The sequence below is a fragment of the Pseudomyrmex gracilis genome, unplaced genomic scaffold, assembly GCF_002006095.1.
Source record: "Pseudomyrmex gracilis isolate BER0280 unplaced genomic scaffold, ASM200609v1 scaffold_199, whole genome shotgun sequence".
In the NCBI taxonomy this organism is placed as follows: domain Eukaryota; kingdom Metazoa; phylum Arthropoda; class Insecta; order Hymenoptera; family Formicidae; genus Pseudomyrmex; species Pseudomyrmex gracilis.
Window position 1 is genome coordinate 189513 of NW_018020783.1, and position 16429 is coordinate 205941.

At 32.1% G+C, this 16429-nt stretch overlaps 1 protein-coding gene across 6 annotated transcripts in view; it reads left to right on the forward strand.

Moving 5' to 3' along the window:
* Positions 1-16429, forward strand: part of LOC109858359 (synaptotagmin-7) — a 198021-nt gene that overhangs the window by 169685 nt on the left and 11907 nt on the right. For 2 of the 6 annotated variants that reach the window (XM_020435505.1, XM_020435507.1), the window contains one exon: positions 11339-11350. The exons of 2 other annotated variants lie outside the window; for them this stretch is intronic. In XM_020435505.1, coding sequence (XP_020291094.1) covers positions 11339-11350 — 12 coding nt within the window. Of the gene's footprint in view, positions 1-3833; positions 3988-11338; positions 11351-16429 lie in introns of all 6 variants that reach the window. 2 more of the 6 variants (XM_020435510.1, XM_020435511.1) reach the window with 2 other exon arrangements.

Below are 16429 nucleotides of genomic sequence, written 5' to 3' on the forward strand. Positions count from 1 at the left end.
TAAGACTCAATTTCGGTACTATATCGGTTTCGGTATACAATCTCTAGTATAATACCGGTATTGAAATCATAATAAGTCCCTGGTGGAAAGTATAAAAGTGACCGAAAGGATTGCACGGAAGTTCCAATGCATTTTTGTTTGTGCTTTATAGGTTATAAATTAGATGTGGTTGGTGTGCATATTTTATTTAAACTAACAAAAGTTCATTTAAATTGATGCATTTTTGTTTATGCGTACAAACTTTTACTAAATCAGACATAAAAATATATATGCATCTATCAATAAAAGTTTAAGTTTGATTTGCTTATAAAACTACATTTACTTATTTATCAAATTAGTAAGTGCATATATATTGACTGATGAGTATGTACATTTATTGCGACATATACACGTGTCGGTTTTTATTCTACATGATATTTCTATTTAGTTAATGAAGTGCTCCTCGTTATATTTCATGCCGCACGCTATTATGGTAATTATATCATTTGATAAAGTAACGGTGTTTCCGGTGAAGTATTAAAATAGTTTTATATTACATTACGCATTCTGTCGTAAAGTGTTTCTAAGCACGAAACGAACGTTATTCACTTTCATTACTTGATATCTCGCAATAAAGAGATATTTTTGTGCGTGTACAAATGCACGATAGAAATGAACAAGCACTTTCAAGTACGCAAATAGAAATCTATTTTGTCTGACATCCTTTGTTAATAAATAATAATATCTGCAAATTTGTTTATTAAATAATGATATCTGCGACTTGCTATTCACGTCTTTTTGCACAATTTTTAATAAACACACGCACTTTAATATAATTTTTAATTCTATAATAATTAGCGGAATTCCAATGGTTTAATAATGTTTCTTATATATCCGTCTGTATTTTCTGTCTAGAAGTTTCGGGAATAATGTGAACTCGACACTCCGCGACGTGCAGCTATCTATATTAAAATCTTAGTTCTGAAATCGCATTGAAGCACGAACTCCGTGAAATTCTTACCCTTAATTTCGAGCTGTCGGAAACGATCGGAAAAAGCCGATGCTGCATAACTTGAAGGAATTTACATTGTATTCGTGCATTCTGGCAGCAAGTGAGAGAAGCGAGTTCAATGCAGGAGAGAGAAAAGAGAAAAAGTTTTGCGTAACGTCTGAATTCATAATTTGTCTCTTCGGGTTTTTTATCGATTGTATTTCCCATGTCAAATTTCCATCTATGTAAAGATGCGTAAAAATAAAGTTTTGATAACAGTAAACTCAACTAAAATGGTTGACTTTAAATCGCGTCTTCACATTTACACGAATTTTTTAACACGAACGAATGTGAGATATCCGAGCTGCGCTGTATATAAATTTAACTGACAAATTGTATCAATTTGTTCATAAACACGTCGCTGTCGTTTAACGTCTCAATTTCCCCCTTCGTGAGAAGTTCTTTCTTTCCTCCGATATAACTCGCGTACTCTCATATTTTTCGTCCATTTTTCATCGCGCTGCGAGAGTTGCGGCTTGCGGTAAAAAAAGTTCACCTTATTTGGTCATTATATCGAGCAAAGAAAGCTGCCGTCCTACGTTCGTTAGCGCGTATACGCTCCGTTAAATTGCTTGTTGAAACTCATTAAAACAGTTTCACACATAACGCGCGTGCGTATGTGTGTGACTCATGATCGTTAAAAGCGTCGTTATTGAATATTGAGACAGACGCGTCGACGAGGTACGATATTTCACTAATTTCATCGTGATTTAATCGTATCATTAGTCGACAATTGATACTACACGTGACACCACGTGTCGCGCTCTCTAATTGGCGTTATCCCATTTATTCCATCGATGAACAATTTTTTTATAATATTCTTAAACAAACAGTATGTTGTTTTAACCGAGTTTTTTTAAGACAAAAAACAATATCATTGTGAATACGATAGTTTTCAGAAATATAAATTTTCAGTATTTTACGTAAAATCGCGACTGTTTATTTTTTTACCCTCCTTTTCAGACACAAAAGAATGATTTATGTATTATTAGAGAAGATTCGTATAAGAAATATTACTGTCTTTTATCTTTGAAACTTTTTATTCGAAATGTTGGATCGTTTCTGATTCATGTCTTATGCAAAGCTTTTTGAAAGACAGTCTATGCATAAAGTACGGCGGAACTTGTACACAACATACGTACGTTCTCCGTCTTTTTGTTCAATATTTAAAATATCAATTGTTATTTGTGTTAAAAAAGACGCGTATATATAGTGTGTGTAGAATTTTATGTCAAATGTTGATAATAAATATAATATTATTCTTTCGTTGATATACAATATTTTCTGGTCGTAGTTTGTTTACACGTTTGCCTGACTTAAAACGTACATTCATAAATTATTTTCACTCTTGGTCATAATGTTCCAATGAAACTATGTTACAATCATAAGGTTGTAATATAAGTATATTTTTTAAATTAAGTTTTAATTAACTTTATTTTAAAATGTACATATCGCGACTAATTGAACACAAAATATGTACTTAAGCGGTGGTCTAATTACATTCAGCGCGATTCATATCACATTAATAATATGTCAATATAATATTGTAACTATAACTAAATATATATACTATAACAATTTATTGTGCGACAGGCGATTTTCATTATTCTGTTTGTTCGAGTTAATGAGGAATGCATACTTAATATGATTTAACCGTGTCACGGTTATAGGATACATAGCCTAACTCTTTATCAGCCAATAATAATTGAAAGGCAACATTAATATTATCTATCACACAGAGTCGATGAATGTTTATCGTTGTACGTGCTGAACAACTGACCAGTTGACTGCGTGGCACGTATTATATGAGCAAACTGTTCGATCTATTTGATATCGCGATTATAAAGCCTAGTACAATGTTATATAACAATACAATGTAAATGTTAGTAATTTACGTACAAAGGCTATGGTTACGCATGTTACAGTTCGAGTCTTGTGATATTTTGTTTGTTTAATTGCTTTTCTTAGTCTCTAAATCCATTTTGTTTTATTATATTGCGATGTTTAAACAATATGCTTCTGCGCGACGATAAATAGCTTTTAACAAAAGATCTTTTGACAGGAAAACATTTGCGTTTTATGTAAACTTGGCACATGTGAACAAGCATGCGGATTTTATTCTCCGCTATTCCGTACTGTAATTCATGATCCGAAATTTTCACGACGACGAATTCTTTTACTAAAGATCTGAAGTTGATCCTTCCCCGAGCGAAACCGGAGATTGAATTTCTCCCGTAACTTTCTAATATTATGTATCTTCGTAATTAGATTTTAAATTAAAATTTAATTAAAACAATTTACGTAAGGTTAACTGAAGAGTTCCTTATCTTCGCTGTACATTGGCTTCTTTATAATATAAGTTATCAAATATTCGTCATTTCTAACTGAAAAATTAGTATATCTCAATATTAAATGTTTTTATTTAATATCGATTTTGTACAAATAAAACATGCTTTAAAGATGATTTTTTCTACAAATTTTATACATTCGCACACACAATAGATATCTAAAAAAATATATATTTGATGTATAAATCCAGTTATTGGACATTTATTCCACTAGATCTATAGATTGCTAGATATATATATATATATATATATATATATATATATGTATATATCTTTTTATTACATATATATGTATATAAGTAATAAAAGCGGTATCGGTCGAATGATTGATTATGACTGTCTTTAAAATTTATTATTGTGCACTTCAAATAAATGATATGATCGATAACGAGAATTAACATCGAGAGAGCAATGCGAAGAATCACTCAAAATACGCGTTGATTTTACCTCGTCAGATTCGCGGTCTGGAACTTCAATGAAAGTTGCTAGCAATCTCTAGCAAAAATTAGATTAGCAAATTGAAAACCGCCGAAACAAGGAAATTATGTGGGCCGCAGTGTCAAGATCTTTGGAGATACTTGTTGCTTTCTTCGAATATTATACCACCAGGTAAGATTCTGTCTACATACTTAGCACATGTATTTTTCATGACAACGTAAGCAGCGTTTTTCTGTGCAGTTGCAACGTGAAATGTGCATTAAGCTGCAAGTAAGCGCTCAGTGCAGAACAATGAAAAATGTCTGTATACTTTGCACATTTGTAATGTAGTAGAAAAAAAAACAAAGGAAAGAATTTGTACAGAAAATATGAGAAAAATTATTTTATGATATTCAAAAAATATGTATATGTTACATGTAAAAAGCAGATTCAGATTGACGGATTGCTGAAAGAGAGAGAAAAGCTCTTTCTATATATATATTTGAGTAGGGGAGACCGGAGCACATCTTGACATGCAAATTGTATTATTAAAAATAACAAACTGTACACCATATTATGTAATATTGGATACATTACATCATAGTCACATCTTTTAGCTTTAAGAAAAAAATATATTAGTTTTATATATTTTTGTACAAACGAAGTTATGTAATGTCAAACATGATCGTACAAATTTGTCAACGTGCCCCGTATCCGGAGTTAGTTGTCACATAAGTCAAAATTCTGATTTCTATGAGTGTAAAACAAAAGTAAATATCTGAAGCATGTAATATATAACTAATTAGTCCTTCTTGTAAATCATTAAAAATCCTCTTTGGTTTACCCCATACCTCACACTTGTACAAATTGTATTTTCACATTTATATTCTTTTATGAAATTTTCTTACAATACTGAGTTAACGTGCGATAGTTTACTTCAAATAGTAATGCAGCTTGTCGAGTTGACAACGTTTTTGTTAAAGTTATTTGCATCTTACTGCACACGGCGATTACTTCCTCGCGCATACTCACCGTGTGACAACTTACTCTAAACGTTTATTTTAAATAAAAGATATTATATTTAGAAACTGCGATGCGATGACGATTAAATATAGAAAAATTTATTTAAAAGTACTACATTTTTTATACCTAAGATAAAATTGCAATTATAGATTTCAAAATTAGTGAAATTACTAAACCATCAAGATAAGAAAAGTCTACTTCCCATGTTCAGTTTTACAAAAGTGCTCGAAAATATCATATATCATAGCTGCGTTCCGATATTCATTGCTAGTACTGAACATCTATAGTACATGTGACGTAAAGTATAGATTTTTAGTACTGGCAGCGAATATCGGAACGCAGCCCAAGTTTTTAAGAAAAGCTATTTTGCACACGTTACTAACACAATAGTAGCAATTTACAATATAAAGAAAAATATTTTCCAAAATTTAGTAAGCAAGATAATAACAGTTTGACAACTAATCCCGTGTGACAACTAGCCCTGGTTTTCTCCTACATAAACTTTGAACCCTCAACGGACGGACATGAGTCGTTTTGAAGTCGTTTTTCGTCTGGAACAAAATTACTTTCTGAAAAAAATTTCTTGTTGTCATATTTGCTAAAAATTATGAATTAAAACTTTTTTTCACTAAATTTAATGATGGTGTCTTAAAATAGACAGTTTAAAGAGTATATACACATTGTTTCAGATTTTTTTAGAAATATTTAATATTTTTAAAAAGCCCAAGACGCAAACGACCCATGTCCGGCGAATTAAGGTGTCGAAAAACACGCCGTCCGTTGAGGGTTAAATATTGCAAAAATACAGTCTTCGCATTACTTGTCAGAATATTTAATAAACACAGTTAAGGTATCACAGACAAATATAATGAGAGAGAGAGAGGGAGAGAGAGGGAAAGAGAGGGAGAGAGAGAGAGAGAGAGAAAGAGAAAGAGAGAGAGAAAGAGAGAAAGAGAAAGAGAGAGAGAGAGAGATTTTTATGAAGTGACCTTGCTTTGAAGCGATTTGTATGTTGGATACAAACAGGGTAAAATAGTTTCGCGTAGAAGAGGTACTTTAAAATCTTTTCAGCGTCTTTTATATCTTCTGCGTTGCACTTGTGACATTTTTAGAGCTGCGCTTTTCTAAACCAGGAACACAGTGAGTAGAGTTAAGGTCCACACAGTATATTAACGATGAAGACATTTTCTATGATTATCAAGAATGTCTTACAGAGCGAGAACACTTTCAGATTGTTCATCTGGGAGCGATAACGATTTATTGTTCTTCATTTTGAAAATATTTTTTAAGGACGGCACAACAGGGTTCTTACGACACTCAGAGAAACGTCGCGAAATTACATATCCGTCGTCCCTGCGCTGTCGTTTTGCGACGACAACGACAATTTCTGCTCTTTTGCCAAGGACATGTCTGGAACGTTGAAACGCGTTCCCTACCTTAATATAAGACGGCAGAGAAATAAGAAAATGGGCGAATTTGCGCCATTCGCGCCTCTTCCCGACTCGGTATTATATTTTTGTTTATTAAAACGATCACGGCGTATAACAGCGTGTAATATATATTTGGTACGGAATGTTTCCGAAAATATTGTACAACTATCTTGGCTGTAGAGAAAGCTGTACTATAATTCTAGATTATAAGCAGGAACAATACTTTGTTTCTTTTTTTTTTGTTAAAATATGTTTATTGCACAGATAACGGAGAAATTTTACTTATTTTGAATGACATAATTAAAGCATAATTAAAAATATTGTTTTAGTTGCGAAATTTTGAAACAAAAACTTTTTCAGGTTCTCTTCATTCGTTTTTAATTGCGTTGATTTTTATAAATTATAATCCAGAAGTGTTCTACATTTTAATGTTACAAAAGGAAATATTTATTATCAAAAATAAGCTTGAAACAATCTTATTTTATAACAGAACGTTGCGCTAATGTGACTGAATTATAATGCTGAAGAAACATTGTCACAGTACGTTTGTGATTCTACAACAGTTGGGTGCATACGTGCGTACTAGAATAACAACATCGTTAAATTAATCACACATTGTCGTGACACTTTAGGGAATAACAAACAGATGACACGGGAAGTCAAATGGAATTGAATAAAATACGTAGTTTATGTTTGTGATATTATATTGTATAGACAATACTTTAACAATCTCTCTTTATAAAAGAGTTTTGTTAACCAATAAACTTGAAATTTTTAGAAGTGCGTTATCAACCTTTTAATCATCAAAAAAATCATTACAATTTGTAGTTTATTAAACTCTATAAAAAATTTCTGAAACACTAAACCTTTTAACATTTAAAAAATAAATATTGTATATTTTACACGTTGCATCGCTATCTCACGATTCGAGAGTCCAGATTGCGATCTCTTTTGCAAATATTTGACGTAAACTTTATTTTACGAATAGTACAGATATCTTTATTAAATTCAAAACAACAAATCTGAAACTTGAAGATATCAGATCGTATACAGCCTCGACGTCGAAATAAAAAAACGAACTTTACATGCTTCTAGAAATTACTTAGCGCTACAAAACAAATAGAGAGTACACACTTTCTCTTTTAAAGCATACTATCGATTTTCTCATATGTACATATATATATATATATACAGTCAGGGACAAAAGTAAGTGGACAGATGATAAGAATCGATATGAATTTATCCAATATAATATCACAGTTACATGTTTAAATTTTATTTAATATTTATCTTTATAGTATAGAGAGTAAATAAAGTAACAATCAAAATAAATATTAACATTCTATATAAGTTTAAGCTGAGTTTAGACAAGAAGTCAACCATTTACAGAAGGACAAAAATAAGTGGACACTTGGTTGATATATCATTGTGAAGCAAGAAATGTATGCAAACATTATACATTATACGTAGTCTCGTTGAACACATTGTTCAGTGCTTATTTACGTTTCGTACGAGTGAGAAGCAACATCAAAATGCCAAAAACTGCCGAAATTTCTTATCAAATTCACAATTCTTTCGGACTGCCGTAATAAATTAAGTTACCACATTATTGTCAAAAAGTACAAAGTGTCAAAAAATATATAAAAACTATTTAGTACATAATACCGCGAAAAATTTAAGACACAGTGGACGAAAACGTTGTACTACCGAGTAAGAAGACTGTCGAATTGTTCGCGAATGTCGAAAAAATCCAAGGATCTCCTCCTCACTTGAAATTGTAAATTCATTGAGATTAAATGTGTCGACAAAAACTGTAAAACAAAGGTTGCACGAAGTGGGATTAAAAGCTTGTAATGCTAGGTGTAAACCTTATATTAACAAAAAAAAACATTAAAAAACGTTTAGCTTTTGCTAAAAAAATATATGTTAACATGCCAATATTATTATGGAAAAAGATAATATAGTCCGATGAATCAAAATTTGAAATGCGGCAATTGAAAAAGAAGCTAAAGGTTTGGAGAAAGAAAAACGAAACATAAAAAAAATCATTCATTACTCCAACTACATACAATATAGTTAAATTTGGTGGCGGTTCACTAATGGTGGGAGCTGTTTTTCGTGTAATGGGACTGAAACTCTAATATCAGTTGATGGTATTATGAATGCCGATAAATATATTACAATATTAACACGTTCACGCCGGCGTGACCCACCGGTGGGTCACACCTGACTGTTCCGTGGGGCGGCGTGACCCACCGATGGGTCACTTGTTTTTAGAAAAGTAGTCGTTAAAAAAATAAGTTGATTTTATTTTTTCGCAACAGTGTTGCCCCGCCTCACGAAGCGTAAGGAGATAAGACAGTCCCGCCTCACGCGAAAAAACGTAGATTTTCGCCCCGGCGTGAACGTGTTAAATGAAAATTTGGAAGAAGCAATAATAAAAATGAACTTGAAGGAAGACTTTATTTTCCAGCAGGATAATGATCCGAAGCATGTTACCAAAACAAGTGAAAGTTTTTAATGATTCAAATGAAAGTTTTTAATGATCCAAATATTAAATTCCTCGAATGGCCAGCACAAAGTCCTGATTTAAATCCGATTGAGGATTTGTCATATATATATTGGATTTCAAAATTCCCTTGGACAAGCGAGAAAATAAAATAGACTTTTTCAATACTTAAAATTAGCGCGCGTTTGAAAATATTGATAAAAAGTACATAGAAAATCTTATAAATAGTTTACCGCGACGATTAGAAGCCGTAATTGCAACAAAAGGCGGCAATACTAAGTACTAATTATACAGGTACACAAAACAAAAATGTTCATGCCCACAAACCAGACCACTCATTCTATATGTATTTTGAGACGCTGAATCTATTTCCGTAGTCAGTTTACCCCCACCACGTCAGGATTTTTGGCAAAACTCAAAAAATACCCGAAAAATCACAAAATTTGCATCTTTTTGCGGCACAAAAACCAGTATCAAATGAATTCGTCAGCAAAAATTACAAACAAGTAGTGTCTAAAATTGTCCAAAACTTTGGAAAAATGGGATGTCTAATGAACTTAAAAATGCATTTCTTGCACAACCATATAGATCAGTTTCCAGGAAACTTAAGTGATTACAGTAAAGAGCAAGGTGAACGTTTTCACCAAGATATTAAAGAAATAGAGAGAAGATACCAAGGCAGGTGGGATGTCAATATGATGGCAGACTACTGTTGGACGCTGAAAAGAGATTGTAAAAATAGAGGAATTAAACGTAAACGAAATCCACTACACAGATCTTTCGAAAGCAAGCGGGTACGCTATCATAGAAAAAAATAAAGTATCACGCATTTTTTCAAAAATTCTGACGTGGTGGGGGTAAACTGACTACGGAAATGGATTCAGCGTCTCAAAATACATATAGAATGAGTGGTCTGGTCTGTGGGCCCGAACATTTTTTTTGTGTGCCTGTGTTATCAGATACTGGTAATGTCCACTTATTTTTGTCTTTTCATTATTGGTTGATTTATTGTTTATACTTAATTTCTGTTTGCACAGAGTGTTAATATTTATTTTGATTGTTACTTATTTAATTTTTATACTATAAAGATAAATATTAAATAAAGTTTAAATATGTAACTATGATATTATATTGGATAAATTCCATTCATATCGATTTTTATCATCTGTTCATTTACTTTTGTTCCTGACTGTACGTGTGCGTATCTCTATCTTTATACATATATAGTAGCGTATCTATATATTAGCGTATATAACATAGAACCATGCAAAACATTATTGCGGCCGATTTAATATCGAAACTTCTACAGTATCGACGAGATTGTGTATCCCGTCGTGTTCATTTATCAGTACATGCATCTATTTTCGTTGCAGAGGTACTGAATTCCTAACGCACACAGGGAGCCGTAATTCCGCAATAATGCGAAGTCAAATGTGGCTATTGAATATCGATAGACATTCCGCGGTTGTGGTCGTAAAGGATATACCATAAGAAACAAGTATGTTGCGGCTCTGCGTAATATATTAATACATATATATATGGCATAAAAACTCGCGATACATTTCTTTTGAAAAAATTTTTAATATTAATTTGAAATTAATATAGAATAAGTGTGTAATTATAATAATGTGTATATACAACAATCGTCTCATTAAAATTCTATTATTCTACATTGACCTCTCTGGAAAGATAACACAATTGTATATATATTCTATATATATTAATTAATAAATATACTAATGTAACATTATATATATATAATATATATAGTTTAATGATATCTTTCTATATATTATTATTGTATTATTTATTACATGAAAAAATTGAATAATTTCCGATCGACGTTTGCGCATCTCTTTATGTTTGCGTGCAGATGTTATTTACATAAAATTGATTATAGAATTTTGAACAAGGTTTTAAAAGGCTCAGATTGATGAGAATCTTGAAATGATTGATGTAATTATTATCGATAATCAGTTGCAAAATAGTTCAAAGAATAACTTTGCGTCTTGTGGAGATTATATGCAAAAATGAGTAAAACTCAAAATCATTTTGTTTTATGTAGTGGTATAAAAATTTTACGTATTTTTTTCTTTTCATTAATTGAACTACTGTTTTGCTGAACGTGATGGCAATTTAACTTTGAGCACTCTGAGTATTTGAACTTCTTCCTGGCTTAGTAAACATTGGAAGATATTATCACTTAGTTCAACTACAGTTTACTGTAACATTTTTTCTCGACAACACTTGTCAGTATTACATTATCTGTGAGCTTTCAATTTACAATTCAAATCTCACGTTCAAAAAGTGCGTTCTTGATCGTGTTAATGTGCACGCAATTTTTTTTCCTCTTCTTTGTGAAATTTCCCACTTCTAATTGTGTAAATTAAAAAGTTGTTTACGACGTTTGTTAATTGTTGTGTGTGTTGTCTCCAAGTTGGCTGACAATGTTTCTTGTTCTCTGTCTGATGTGTCGAAGTCTATGGTTGGTCTCTGTCTGTATGTTGTGTTCAGTAAATTAATTAATCATTGATTTTTTTCTGTTTCATGCCTCATTTCGCTGTAACAATCGGAACCACAGAGCGCAATTAGAGTAAGTATACGAACGATTGTGCGAGTTACAGCAACACTCTTTAATAAAACATTCATTGTTCTATGCCGCTTTCTTTTAACTTCTCTTTTCTATCTTCTCTTCCGATTTCTCTTCTTCTAAACGGATACACATACTGTCCACCGATGCGGCGCTACTTTTACTGCGTAAGTAAGTCTTCGTCAACGAGTTTTATCAGTTCTTGTCTGATGAGCATCGATGACTACGCGACGTTATTTGTGTTGTCTGTAGTCAGCGTGTGTTCACCACAAACTCTCTATATTTTTCTTCAATCTCTGTCATCTATCTATCTTTCAACACACCTGTCCCCGTTAGCGTACCAAGCAATATATCTCTTGCTACCTACTACCGTAGTGACAAAGCTTTCTCCACTTTGGAAGATCCAGCTTGGTCGTTTCCACATACCGCTGCTGGATTCATCTTATTCTTTATACCTTGGAACAGATTCTGTTATCGTTTGTCTACATAAAACAAGAACACGAATAGATATACCGGTTAGACCTTGTTTATATGACCATCTTTGTTGAACCGACAGCTTTCACAACAAACGTTTGTTGTAAACGTTACGTCTCATGTCAAACTGTTTGCTTTCTTTTATCAGTTTGCGACATCAACACACTTGGCATGTAAAAATGTTATTCGATTGTATTTTACGACTAAAAGGCATTTGTAATTAGTACAAGATATTTTCTCTTAGAAATTATCAATTTTGCATGTATTATATACTGCGTATTGGAGTAGTTATGGCGGTCGATGACTTGAGTGTCGTATTGCGCAAAGAACACTACTGATCAAACACTAATGATCAAAGGATTTTAGGTCTGACTTTTTGCAAAATGATTTTGCAGAGCAATTTCTTCACAATTTGCTTTTTGAATGCGAAATGTTCGTGTATTATAATGTTACTTCAACGGGAGCTGATAAATACGCTTGCGAACTTCTGTCGCTATTCGCGAAGTCATAAAACTTGTTCCTCGAGCGCGCGCCATTCATCCGAACACAATGAGTCTCTTCAGCCACACATCCGCCTATACATCCGTTGAATCCGCACGGTTTCTCGTTGTTAGAGCCTCGACTGAAAACAACGTGTTGCAAGTGTTATCGTTTGACACGATTTACCTATTGTCTTCTTAATCTTTTGCGCTCGCTATCGTGTTAATTTGAACCTCGGATTCAGAATTCGCAAGCGTCCGATGATTTACTTGTGCACCGAGTTTTGAAGATCCAACAAGACGTATCGCTCGGAATTAACGTCAATGACGCAGTAATCTACAAGTAATTGCGATATTGGAATAATAATAAGCAATTATCGGCTGGCATTCGATTAAATTAAAATTTTAGTAGAAGTTCAATTTTCGATTAAATTCGTGCAATTATTATGAACTAATACATAAAATTTACGCACATATACATATATATTTTATAATATTGATTACTTTTTGTGAACTATTTTTTCATTGCAATATTATCTTTTATGTAGAGCTCCATGTTATACTCAAATTTTTGTTCGAGTTTTTGCCCGAGTTTTTGTTGAAGTGGAAGTCAAACATTTTTATACGTTTTATATATTTGTTTTTGCACATAATATTATTATTATACTATTTGTTCATTTGATATGGCTGTGACAGAATTTACATTTATTCACACCTTTTTTACTTTTTTCACGCATTTTCTCAAGCATCGACGATCGATCATCGAGTGGAACGTCGTGCGCAAAGTTTTATTTTCATTGTTATGTATAAATAAAGAATCACCGTAAATAAGAAAGCTTTTTGCCGATCTCGTGAAAAATATCTTCATTTAATCGGATAAAAAAAATTAATGCAAGTGTGTTCTCCTCTGTGTGTACTTCTGGTTTTACATGCAAGATAGAATGTTCATATTTTTAGCAACATTGATTTTCGCAAAACGCGTTGAAATTGCGAAGACACTTATGGTACAAATAATTATATTTTTGCGTACGAGCGCGTACACTGACATTGATATATTATTGGCGAGAGAGAGAAAGAGAGAGAGAGAGAGAGAGAGAAAGAGAGAGAGAGAGAAACAGAAAGAGAAAATGAGATTGAATAAATTTGCAAATTATGTAAATACATATTTTCGTGCATTAAAGATTATGAGAAAACACGCGAAAGCATATATGTATATGTATGAAATCTTTTATTAACGCAATATTTTAATTTGTTTCATTATTTGTTATACATTGATTTGATATACATTGATAATGACTTAACAAACTGATATAATAATGCTTTATAAAAATATATATGTTATTAAGTATTTTTTGAGATTTTGTACGTACAATTTATCAAAATCTTTTAATTATATTTATAATTTTACAAACTCATTAAAAGTTTCCTTGTATAAAATTTGCCCAAATTTTCTCTACATTTTTCTAAAATAAACGTGTATCGCACACGTTTACATCTTGCTATATATATTTTCTTTTATATTCATGAAAATTTATTTTTTTTTCCGCAGTTACAATTATAAACGCTCCGCAGTTGCGCGGACTAGTAGTAAACAGCAACTATTAATAAGCCGATGACATGACAGAAGCGTATCGGTTTGCGTACTTGAGAGAACGTAGTCTCGATTAGCAGCATAGTTCGCTGTGTGTAGAGATGCGATAGTAGATTGAGCGATAAAATTTATCTAGATCTTAGGTCGCTATTGTACCTAATGTTATAGAAACGTGAATATCGGATGCATAGGATGTACGTGTGTTGATAAGCCTAGTGCATGAATATACTATATATGTATATACATATATATATATATAAGAGCGCGAATGTAGTTTTGACAAGACTCTCAAACCATCAGAAACACACGCTTAATATTTCTAAAATTTATCTCTCCTGAACGCAATTATATTTTTTTGATAAGGCAAAATGTTTATAGTATAGATTTAATTACTGCAATAAGAACTGAGTTTACAAGCAGAATTAAATAACCCCAAAAATTGGCTGTTTTGCGGCCCTCGAATTTGGAACCAACTATGCTAAATGATAGTTTATGATGAAACTTTGATCACAAAAATATTTTCATATTGAGCCTATCTTGTGTTTCGGAGATAGACGGAGTCAAAGTTACTAACAAGTTTGGTGCGGAAAGAGTACTCGATATCGTGACCTATCTCACACGTAAACCTATAAAACTCTATCAGAACTCATCGATTTTGATGGGACTTCATTTGTAGAACTGACAAATAATCGACATATATATTTTTTATATCGGCAAGAGTGCAATCTAAAGAGTGAAAACTACCTCTCAGATGTGAGGAGAAGTTTTCATGTTTCAGAAACTCCTCTCCATATCCAGGTTTATCAGTTTATTGCTGTACTGAACTCCTCTCCCCTGCGCTGTTTGAGTTAGGTTAAGTTTAGCAATTTGTCAGTTTATTAACATATTGGACCTGCGAATTTGGATTTTGAAATTCCATGTTCAGAGTCGTAATTAGCGACTTCACAGAAACGTGTAAATGATCATTTTTGGACGTATCCATTAATAATTGTAAAAGTTAGTCGATGTCCTCCATATTGAATCCGCTATTTTGATTAGCACAACCTCATTAAAAACCTCTTAAATCTATTTTATCTTTTCCAACACGCAGATTGTATAAATTATATAAATTTCTAGTTGAAACATGAAAACTTATCCTCACATCTACTGGGTAGTTTTCACTTTTTAGAGTACATCTTGCCGATATAAAAACAATATGTCATAGTTCTACAAGTGTGCAAAGTCTCATCAAAATAACTGAGTTCCGATAGACAGTTCCGTACATGTGAATATGTCACGATACCGGTACTCTTTCCGCACCAAACTTGTTAGTAACTTTGACCCCGTCTATCTCCGAGACAAAAGATAAGCTCAATGTGAAACATTTCTGTAATCTGTCTCATCATAAGCTATCATTTAACATACTATTTAGTTCCAAATTTGAGAGCCGCAAAACAGGAAAAATTTCAACTTTTTATAGGATCACTCTTTAGCAAATCTTTACAGCAATTCTGGCAAAACAATGAGTCGATAATCAATTATATGATGTTTTACGCGTGTTTCTAGAGAGGAAGTAACTAATTAAATTATTTAACTTTTCGAAAGAATAAAAAAAAAATATTACAATATATATTAATCTTTCAGTGCCAGATATGAATCTCCGAGACTCACCCGAAAGTTTTAAACTGGTGTCTCTACTAGGTATTAATTTAGCGCGACATCTAAAGGCTATAAAAAAACTTTAGGGTCTTAGACAATGATAGAAGTCGTTAACAGCGACCTTTGTTTAATAGCTTTGCGAAATTTGAATTTTAAAATGCGAAAAGTATCTGAGAGACCCAAGTCTGGACAATACATTGGCATTTCGAAAAGTAAGTAAATTTTTTTTTCAGTTTGTGCACTTCTAATATATTAAAAAACTGTTGTTTTTTTATAATTTTATCAAAATATATGTACATTTATAGCGATGTATTAGGCGCAGAAACGTTTCTTTGAAACTACTAGAGATTTTTTGATCGACGCAGAATTGTTTAAATTTTCTGCTTAAAACAAAGAATATATCCAAATAGTGATTTAGTGCTAAAATATTGCATGTCAAAGTTGGGCGCTAGAAAAATGCATTCTTCAAATAACATCCGAAAAAATTCATTGTAAAATGTTTTTAATTTTACAATTTTTAGAAGACACTTTTGTCTCTGTAAGTACGAACGAGTTCGTACAAACTTCTGGAATTTTGTAAAAATCTTAATTACACAAAAAGTTATCAATTTTTAAACAAAAAACCTTTTTTTCGAAAAAAAGTGTTAGAATTTTCTTTTCTTCAAACTTGTATCTTCAAAACTACTAGAGATTTTCTCAATCTATTTCTTTTGATCAACGCAGAATCGTTCAATATTTCAAAAAAAAAAAAAAAAAAAATGAAAAAATATTAATTTTTTGCGGAGATATTCGAACGTAAAGTTGTGTGGATCTCACAGACCCAGTCTGGACAACTCGTAGGTCATTTTTTATGTCTGGCTCTGAAGGGTAATCCGAGTCGAAATTTAGCGTCTACATTGA